Genomic DNA, 10,405 nt, shown 5'->3' on the forward strand with positions numbered 1-10,405 from the left:
AACAATATAATAATATACTAAAACTAATAATAAAGTATTTCATCTAAAAAAAACGTTTAATGGCATATTTCCTAAATATATATTTCCATACCTGTAAATCCTCTGCTATCATTCTATATATATTAATTGGATGGTCCATAGTACACATTGTATTACACATGTCCCTGTGTAGTTAAGGGAAACTTAATGAGGTGGGATATTTTTATTAGCCTAGGACAGTTTTAATGAATTAAAGGCTGGTGTGTCATTTGTGAATAAAAGAAAACACCTTTAAAAAGTTTAAAAAATATATATAAACTTTATTTATAGTTACATATTTATCAGAGCATACAAATTAGAAAATGCTGGTGGGGGAAGACAGGTACAAAATGACATAATACAATTAAATAAATACACAAAACACAATAAATTACAAAAAAAAGTAAAAAATGTGTAAGAAAAAAAAGCTTCTAATACATTTTTAGTCCTGGATGTGATATTTAGCTAGAAGCAAGATAAGGGTTGTCACACAAAAAATAATCGGAGTCCTCTCTCTAAAAACCAGAAGATAACATTTTCCTACCACAAGGGGTAAATGTGGATGTACGGGAAACAACTTCTATGACATGTTTCCAGAATCTCTCAGAGTAATCACAGTACCAAAACAAGTGAAAACTTCTTCAATATGAAGATCATAGAAGGAGCAGGAGAATACTCAGGATGGATCATTTTGGTCTATGACACATATTTAGGGAAAGAAATATATAAACACATCATTAAAATAGTTGTCTTATTTACAATCACAATTACTACATACAATTAGCGCAAATCTCATATTCATTTTTATTTTCTTTACAATGAAACAATATTATGCCCTTTTCAAAATTTGATAAAACTTTATGCTACGGTAAAATCGTTGCGATGCAGTGCACGATCTGGTATTATTTACAAAATTGATCTACTGAGAGAGAAAGTTTTACAGTGCAGTTTTGTGTTTCCACTACGCAAACAACCATCAAAATGCTCATTTACTCTTATACTTGTATTTTAATACTGTCTTTCAAAGTGCTTTTAAATTGTTTTTGGGCCTCTTCTGTCCTCCTCGCTGGTGTTACTTCTTGAAACCAAGTGAAGTTGTTTCATTCCATTTATGTTTTGGACTGCCTGACATCTGTCCACTCCATTTTGGTGTTTTGCAGCGCCTGAGTCTTCTTTTCATCCACCTGCACGTAATCCACTCTATGATCATCCGACAGAAAGGACTTCTGCTGGACACAGAACGGGAGAGATGTGGAGACAGTGAGTGATATATTTCCTAAATGAACATGGTTCTGCTTTACTTGTAACAAACAATCATGTTGCAGATACTGTATTTGAACTAGTGATGTTCCTGAGTGTGCTGAACTCTTAAAGTACAAATCTCTTGGATCATGCATTTCATATTGCATGTGTACAACATCATGTTCATGAGTACTATTATAGTAGCAGTCTTGCGTCAGATGTTTCAACATGTCACAAGTAAAATGTCCTAAAACATGCAGGTTTTTCTGTCACTGCTTACAGACAAGTTGTTGGTGTTTTTTGTACCTGTGCAGGGAGCACTGGTTGGTCATTTAAATAGAAACACGGGTCATAATAATAATAATAATAATAATATTAATACTGCTGAGTGTGTGTTTAAAGTCTAAGAAGATAAATTGTACAATGTTAAAAATCATTCATGTGTGGTGTTGATGTTCTCTCTCCACCTCAGTGACTTCATTTGTTTCCCAGAATGTCTCACCAACACCCAAAGCTCGTAGCATATAAGTTGCGAAGGTAGGGAGGCTGACAGAAAAAGTAATAGCAATAGCAAAGTAAGATCATCACTGACAGAGTCTTGGCCAGTCCATGTCTGTTACTGTCTACAGAGGACACAGTTGCACAATGGTGCAAAACACTGATTCTGCATTTATCTGATCATCACATACTTTTTGCACAGGAGAGGGGGATGCAGAATTGAAATCCAGTGACAAATAATCAAGGTTTGAGCTTCTCGTCCAGGGTGGAACCGCTCCATCAAAGTTGAGACAGAAATGTTGCCTTGACTCCTGTCAGAAAAAAGAAATGAATCATCACTGTTCCAATGATGTCAGGGCGTAACTAAGGAAAATCTAATCCATTTTCTAGCCAGGAAAGCCAAATTGGGTCATGTTACTCAGTATCTTATTGGTGCATGAAAAGAAGCATAAAAATGCACGGTCAGAGTCCTCTTTAAGTTTCTGATATGATAATAGCATTATTTGCATCAAGTTAATCTATACACTAAGTATTGTTTAAAATGTGTTTCACAACTGTATGTAGTTACCATTGCAGTGCAGTGTGTGTCTTCATCTCTTGGATTGTCCACGTTTTCAAGTCTTCTATCAAGAGGTAAACAGTTCACTGCAAAGCTGCAATTACACAATGAAAACAAAAAAAATAGGAAGAATTGTGTCAGATCAACAACCAACGCAGAATCAGGACAGTAGCCTTAAGCTGGGTGGGCCTATTTAGAGCCAAAATGAAATTTAACCCTTTGAAATTAAAAAAACATAATGAGATCTAGTTGTAAACAAAATGGCAGTCCCATAACCGGAACATACAACTGGAACCTCCTATTTTACTTTGTTGATAAAGACTTTTTTCCCTCACCATGATTCAGTCATTGCTCTGCCCAAAGGAAGATGAGTGGGACATTCTGTGATTGTAGAGAGGCCTCTCAAGTCAAGAGGTGGAGGTCGAGCTGTGAAGCCAAATAACAAAGACCACATACTCAAAAACATCATGAAGACCCCCAGCCGTGGAGTTGATTAGCTGAGTAGAAATAAAAGCTCAGTTTGCTACACAATGTCAAAAAATGTCACATGAACCAATCCGGACTGTTATTACTCTTACATCTCCTCAGGCGAGGCTTGAGATGCCGGTGGATTGGAGGCGGCGCAACATCTCCAGGTTGACGCACTGGTGTGCTGAGAGTTGTGGAAGACTCAATGTTGCAGTTTGTATTGAGGAAACCAAATGTCCCGGGGCTCATGGGGATGTAGCCATCACATTCAGTGGTGGCAACAGAGGGAGACGGGGAAGCCATGGGGACATATGACTCATCCTGGTAGCTTTGAACTTGTGTGGTATAAAAACAAGGCTGCGAAATGACAAAGCATCACAGGGTCAGACAAGTGCACTTTATTGTCATTTTGGTACACATTTGTTAAGGACACGGAATCTTTTTTGTGCTTATTGCATCTTTAAAATTTTTCTGTGTTTTTCTTCTTAGATAAATTATAATACCCTGTAGGGTGCTAAAGTGGTACATTTTTCAGTCCTAAAGTTTTTTTGTTTTTTTTTAAAGAATAGTTTGGCATTTTCCTGAGTTAGATGAGAAGATTGATACCACTCTTACGTCTGGTACGTACAATAGCCAACAAGGGCAAATGCACATGCAAATAGACCAACACAACCAAATACACAATACACAAATACAGAAACAATGCTAAATGAAAAGCACACAAACCCCTTAAAATAAAACAGAAAAAGTCTGCATTTACAGAACGGAAGGCGAGGTTATGTCAGAGAGAGAGTGGATATTTTGTTTTCCTAATTTTATTAAATTTTTAATAAATGTTCTACTATTCAGTAACATATATAAGCTTTTAACTGGTGTTAGCTTGTAAGCTCTTGTAGAAGTCAATTTCTAACACGGTAGCTACCTAAACCTGTTTTATAATACTCTAAAAGACTAGGGCCAAAAGTTAAAAAAAACTGTATATATATATATATATATATATATAATTAGAATATGCAACTTTCTATGTTACAACACATTGTTTTTTGTCTATATTGTCAATACGTCTATTGTCTATATTTTTTTATGCATGTGTGTTTTTTTTAGTTGCATTGTGTTTGCCTCTCTCAGCCACCGTAGGTATGAATATGAACATGATGCAGCCTGTTAGCTTAGCTTAGCACAAAGACTGCCGGGCTCTGTCTAACGGTGATAAAATCAATCTACCATAACCTCTAAGGTCACCAATTACCATGTTATATATTGTTTGTTTAATGCATACAAAAAACCAAAGCTCAAAACAATTTCTGGAGTCACTGTGATGTTGCCTTGGCAATCAGCAAAGACCCCAGGTATGGTAGGCTAAACTAACCACATCCCGGCTGTAGCATTAGCTGCGGAAGAAACTCCAGGCAGATATTGTTACAGATTAAAATACTGAGTTATATACTGTTCCCAGTCTTTGTGCTACGCTAAGCTAACTGTCATTTGGCAGTAGCTTCATATTTAACGGATATGAGAGTGCTCTAACCTTTCATCTAACTTGCGTAAATCATATAATACATAAGCATATAAAACATAAGCATGCCAACATGTTAAATTATTTCCTTAATTATGCAGGGTTTTTTCAGCAAGATCTCATGAGAGATGCTTTGGTATTTCTGCTGTTAATGATTCTCTTACCAGATTAAGACTTTGCCTCCTGTTCCTCATCAATCTGCTTTCGGCGTCTCCTAAAAAAAAGACATATGATTGGAAAATTAGTGTACGATCTCATCCCTTACAATCAGATATTGTCGACATGAATCTGTATGCTGCCATTTCAGGATTATGAATATTTCTGTTGTGCCCAGCTTGCTCAGTTTTGGTTTTCTGCATACTGTGAGACATACCTGTTCTGAAATGGTCCAGGCATGACAAAGAGGTCCTCCGGAGACATAAAGCTGCGTGGTTTGCCCTCGGTCTGCGAGCTAAATCATCACTTAGCTGCTCTGACAGGAGATTAGACTTGGGTGGAAGCGGAGGAGGTGTTTGTCTTTCACTCGTTGCCTCAAACGATGCAGAAGAATAAGGTTTGTCAAACTGGAAGACACTTGTTGCATAGTGGCGTTGTGGAGACGAAGAGGACGACTGTAGCGCCAAGGAGGTGCATGGAGCACTGAAAGGAGGGTTGGTCAACCTCCCATGAAGGAAAAGAGATGGACAGGGGCTGGCATGAAAGGAGGAAGAGGAAGACGAATCGGTGCAAAGAGGGGAGGGGACAATGTCCCTGACAGCATCGTCTGATGACTTCTGCTCCAAAGACATCTCAGAGTTTGAAAAGCTGTCATGTCTACACATATGGGGGGGAAGCACAGTATTTGTTACACATGAACTACTGCCATTATTTTGTCTTGTATCAAAGGGTTTGCAGATTGTACGTACCTACTAGTGCTAACACTCCCCGTCTCACACTGTGAGAGAAAGAGGTAGTCCAGTGAGTGACTGAAATCTGGTTGGCTTGATACAGACACTCGGTCAGAGCTGTCAGGAGACGGATGAAGGGAGGTGGGGGTGTGGGGAAAGCCTTCTTCTGAACTCTCTGTTGAGAACAAGCAGAGACAGAGAGCATGTAGTTTCTGAAACCACTAAAAAGTGACAAGAAGACCTGTGTGTGTTTGCATACACAAACACACACAGGTGTCCCCCATTCAGCCTGTATTCAAATGAACAACAAACTGCAAATGGAGCAGGTGAATTTGAAAAGAGCATTCATATTTTTGCAGGTACCTTAAAAGCAGAAAAATGTAAGCCCTGTTCCCTCTTTTGTTTACATATCCTCCAATCTTTTAGTCAGACTGGCTCTCGTTCAGAAATTTGTTTCATTCCATTTCACTCAAGGCCACTAAGTCAAGGCCCTCCCTGCAGAACCATGAGGGCAAAAACATCCAAAAGTCTTTGCATGTTCTCATGAAACATTGCTACCCTTAATAGACGGTTGCATTCTCTTGTGGGTGCAGAACAACCTTTTATATTCCTTTGCAAATGTTATGAGGTGCCATCGCACAGAAGTCTTTTGACATCTAGGCAGTCCTATTTTCTAAAAAAATATAAATTTAATATAAGCAACATAACATTATTCTAAAATTCTACAAAAACTACAACAACAATATGTATCACAGTGTTTAGTGTGGAATATAAATTTGAGTTATGCGTGAGTGCGTGCGTTTCTAAGGGCATATGAGATTTACAGCAATAAGCATGGCGGCATATCAGCAACATTGCTCTATCTTCTTCACACAGATGACAGTGTTCTAACAGACATGTCTCTACAGCAAAGCAAGAGTCAAACGGCCTCACGCTTGCAATACATTGTAGAGAGTGAATCATATGTTAGCAGAAGAAGTGTACATGTTGAAATAAGAGTCAACAGCATAGGAATACAGTGATCACAGGTCAATTAAAGGCAACGAACGCAGCACTTAGTGATGCATAAAAAAAATTCACCCAACAAAAGATGACATTTCATTCTGTGCAGCTCCAAAGCACGTTCACGGAAGTGATGGAATCATCTCATTATTTACTGTATCTGTAAGTTTGAATGGGACCTCAGCTCCCCGTTGATGTGCTGTTATCTCCTCTAATACAGTTACAGAATCAGGCTGTGTGACAGGCAAGTAGCAACTACAACATTTTGAACCGTTGGAAACATCTCCTGCACACAGACAACTGTCAGATGTATGAGAAAATATCCAGCCACGTGTTATCTTCGAGTCATTAAACAATGTACTCTGCTTGACTTGAGCACTCATCTGAATTCAATTTTTTTTTTTAAATATATTTCTAACATTAACAGTTTAAAAAATAATGCAACATTTGCTTGTTGTTGCTGCCACTGATGTAGAAAGAAGACCACATGTGATTTGCATCAAAGGGTTTTAACCACAATGATGTGACACCATGTGTGGGTTTAGGAGCTGCATTTATTGAGAAACATATCTGAAAAGACCACAGCTCTACATCAAGCCCACAAAGTTTACCTCTTTAAATCTTTATTTTTTTTAAAACACTCCACACTATACCGCTTTGTAAAGAATAATGCAAAATACTAGGACACATGGAAATATTCCAGATGTTTTTTGCATCATTTTTTTCAAATGTTGCCTGACACTTGAATCTTTGTGAATTCCATTAGAATTAAAAACGACTTTAGATTTGACAAAGTGTGCAGTAATTCACACACCTGTTAGTACATTCTCAGTTAAAGCTGCACTCTTGGCAGCAAGGCGTAACACATTTAGAGTTTTAATGCTGAAGAATAATGTTGTCATGAACTCCACCCTTATGTTTGAACCATCACTTGTCTGTGAACTACAAAGCACCAAATTCACAGTTTGACCTTATTCTAAAGTTTTATTTTCAGTCCACCACTTCCTGTGTGGTGTCAATAGGACACCAATTTCTTCTGGACCAGCAGGGTGAATCTACTGCATAGTGAATGGGATGATCTTCTTTTTTGACACCGTTACTATGCTGCTTTCAATGAGACAGGGACATTTTAAAGATCTTGCCAAGTGCAGCTTTAACACAACCACGTAGTGTGCATTTACCTGCATCCTCCAGGCTCCCAAACTGGCAGATCTGACTGATACTACTGATCCAGCTGTTCATCTCTTCCTCAGTTTTGGCCACCAAGTAGAAAACACGAGATAAGGTCTTTACCACAAAAAGGTGCTTTCCGTGGAAGTCTCGCTTTATCCTGAGCTGCCCGTTCAGCATTTCGACCTCACACTCTTTCAAGTCGATGGTGCGGATTGGCTTTTTGGAGTTCTTACTTTGATAGTATTCCAGCACATCAGGATTGCCGCTCATGCGACCTCTTCGAAGCACAAACCAGCGTTTCCTCCAAGCCTGCAGGAGAAAGGGAGCAAAAAGTTCATCATGGAGTGACTTTTAAGTTTTAACTTCATCCTTACTGAGTAATGGCATTCACAGTACACCACCACCAATTTATTAGTCATGATCAGTCATGGGTATTAGATCACAGCTCCTGCTCACAACAGTTAACTTAGCAACTTTAAACTCTTTTTTTTTTTTTGGTGTGCTTTTGATATGGTCAGTAAGCGGAACCTTAACTCATATTTCCCAGAAGTACAGAGAAGAGGAAGTTCACTGTATTTAGCAGGAAACGTGAAACACAACGAAAGAAGTATTTATACATTACTTGGTCTACTAAGGACTTACTGAAAACGTAATACCGAAACAGGTATTTATATAGCTCCATAGAGCTACTTGTAATATGTAACGCCTTTGCTGTATACAGGATGCCAGTTGTCACCCAAGCCATGTGGAGGGGGGGTGTCAGATTGTATATTTAGAAATAGCAATGATTAAAAGAAATTGTAAGAATAGTAATGCTAGATGTAAGAAACCTCTTTCACACTTGGTCATGTGGCTTCGTGCGCATCATCGGGATGGAGCATCGTCTGATATTGTTGTGGTGTGAAAACCTTTTGTTCTGCATGTGGGTAATCAGCTCCTGCACAAGTCAGTTGGCAATGTGTTTTTACCAGGAAATGGTTAGACACGCCACACTTACGCCGATAACACTGCCAAGTTGAGAGGAAACTGTAACTAATCCTATAGATGTTTTGAATATGGAAAGTTTGAGCTCTGAAGTTAAGTTGTTTTGGATGTAAAGCCGCTTGATTCTCATTGTTTTTTTTCATTTTTAAGTGAAGACGGAGCACTTCATGAGGTTTTACTGTTCAGTTTTTAACCAGATCCTATGGTCTTCCTCAGCAAATGGACTTTGCTCAGTTGTTATGTGACCAAAGTATGGAAGACGCGTGGTCAATGATGGTGGAACCGCTCAAACATAATCCACTGAGGATGACTGTGTGATGTGCTTGAAAGCTTGGGAAAATGCTGGTAATTGGAGGAAATAATTCAAAGGGCAAAAATGAAAGCTCAAGCTACGGTTTATATTTACAAAACTCAAAAACATTTGTCTCGTGATAGTACTAAAAACACAGACGCTACTCATAACATTAACGATGGCTGCGTTCTATTTAAGTGTTCCAGTAAGACAGTGAGCCAGAATGAACAATACCAGGACCCTGACACCGAAGCAGATAAATGGAATTTAGCCATCTTTGATTTTTATTATTTACACTGTGCCTTTCCTACTTTGACATGTCAACATGTGTTGAGGGAAAAGGCTTATGCCAATATCCATTCTAAAAAAATCTTAAAATTATAGTATTGATAATTAGATGTTAATATTAATTATATGTTATATACAGTCTCTTATTAATGACATACACAATAGCTGCTCTTATATTTTCCTTTTCACGATCTTGAGGAGTAGAAATTAGTTGTTTTATGTAACCCTAAGAGTAACAATTACAAAGGGCTTTTATAATAATAATAATAATAATAATATACGTTGTCAAATGTAGTAATCAAGGGGATATTACAATAATGTATGTCTTGATACAAGCTCTTGTGAGTAAGGGCCAACTGCACCACACACGGTGGTGAACTGGACACAGCAGACAACGGTTAAATGCACATTTATCATTGCAGAAAATAAGACAAACAAGGTGACAACGTAAAATTAAGAAGCTGCAACTAAACATTCACCACACAGCACTCTACATGGAAGTTTTCTTAAAGTATGCTTTCATTTTTTTTCTCATTTGAGAACAGCATTGTGCATTTGACCACAGAAAATTTACATTTTCACAACAGCATGTGCTTAACATTTGAATACTGAGTCAGATTGTGGGCCTGCCTTAACAACAGTATGAAAAACATGTATTTACTTTGTTCTCTGGCATTAGGACTTGCACAGTGTGCCAAAATAAGTTTCTATTTCCCTCTCAAACCCCATCAATGCACACCTCCACCCACCCTTTCCCTGCACTGGTGTTGACAAATGGCTCTCCTCCTCTTGCATTCGTACAGAGGAAGTGCAAACAGCCGGCATTAAAGCTGGACTATTTCTGCTTGTCCCTTAAGTCTGTCTGGCATTACTTCCCATGTTTCGCAATGCACACGCTCATTACATAAACACATATACACAGAGCATTATCACATGACCCCAACACAACCACACAAGAGTGGTGTCCATGGCTGTCTGAAGTGCATCTGCAGTTTGTGACATATTGTTTTTTCCATAGTTCATTGTTGAGATGATTATACTGCATCCACAAGCAAAAAGAAGAAGAAACAATTACATCTCAGTTCAACAGAAGCATACAAACCCATGGTGTTTCTAAATCATCATTCCACACCGTAACACGCACACACACACACTCAGCAGCACAACCAGGCAGTCCTACTGGCAGAGGACATATACAAGTGTCCGGTGTGTACTACTACTCACAAATCTCTTTAGTTTCTTCTCAGGGGGGGATTTAATGAGCCAGCCGGTGCAGACCACATCCCCAGCACTCATCTTGACTGCAGAGCGAGTCGTCCTCACGGTTGCTGCTGCTGCTGCTGCTGCTGCTGTAAAAACTGAGAGCACTGCGAAGCATATCCTGTGTTCTGGTATTCAGCCTAGCCACTCCAAAAGGAGGAAGTCGAAAAATTGATCACACTGAGAGAGAGAGAGAGAGGGGGGGGGGGGGGGGGGGG

General features: G+C 38.8%; 1 protein-coding gene across 3 annotated transcripts; it reads right to left on the bottom strand.

Annotated features, from left to right (window-relative positions):
• Positions 1 to 1,037: 1,037 nt before the first annotated feature.
• Positions 1,038 to 10,279, bottom strand: gab3 (GRB2 associated binding protein 3). 3 transcript variants are annotated; one of them, XM_034890650.1, is made up of 10 exons: positions 10,152 to 10,279; positions 7,372 to 7,672; positions 5,207 to 5,363; positions 4,675 to 5,114; positions 4,467 to 4,515; positions 2,896 to 3,146; positions 2,653 to 2,743; positions 2,327 to 2,411; positions 1,950 to 2,069; positions 1,038 to 1,244 (listed from the first exon to the last, which is right to left on the bottom strand). In XM_034890650.1, the coding sequence occupies exons 1-10, from the start codon at positions 10,221 to 10,223 to the stop codon at positions 1,128 to 1,130; spliced, it is 1,683 nt and encodes a 560-aa protein (XP_034746541.1). In that variant the 5' UTR covers positions 10,224 to 10,279; the 3' UTR covers positions 1,038 to 1,127. The 3 variants fall into 3 exon arrangements, with proteins under 3 accessions (XP_034746541.1, XP_034746542.1, XP_034746540.1); XM_034890651.1 differs by having other exon boundaries at positions 1,038 to 1,247; positions 2,896 to 3,142; positions 4,466 to 4,515; XM_034890649.1 differs by having other exon boundaries at positions 1,038 to 1,247; positions 2,896 to 3,145; positions 4,466 to 4,515.
• Positions 10,280 to 10,405: the final 126 nt, after the last annotated feature.

Source organism: Etheostoma cragini, chromosome 13 (assembly GCF_013103735.1).
Source record: "Etheostoma cragini isolate CJK2018 chromosome 13, CSU_Ecrag_1.0, whole genome shotgun sequence".
Taxonomy (NCBI): domain Eukaryota; kingdom Metazoa; phylum Chordata; class Actinopteri; order Perciformes; family Percidae; genus Etheostoma; species Etheostoma cragini.

Excerpts from the sequence above, each read along its gene's own strand:
- gab3 (XM_034890649.1), bottom strand. The coding sequence starts at position 10,223 with ATGAGTGCTGGGGATGTGGTCTGCACCGGCTGGCTCATTAAATCCCCC. Across the intron at positions 3,146-4,465 it reads GGAGGCAAAGTCTTAATCTG|CAGCCTTGTTTTTATACCAC; the intron begins GTAAGAGAATCA and ends TTTGTCATTTCG. Across the intron at positions 2,744-2,895 it reads CAAGCCTCGCCTGAGGAGAT|CTCGACCTCCACCTCTTGAC; the intron begins GTAAGAGTAATA and ends TTGGCTTCACAG.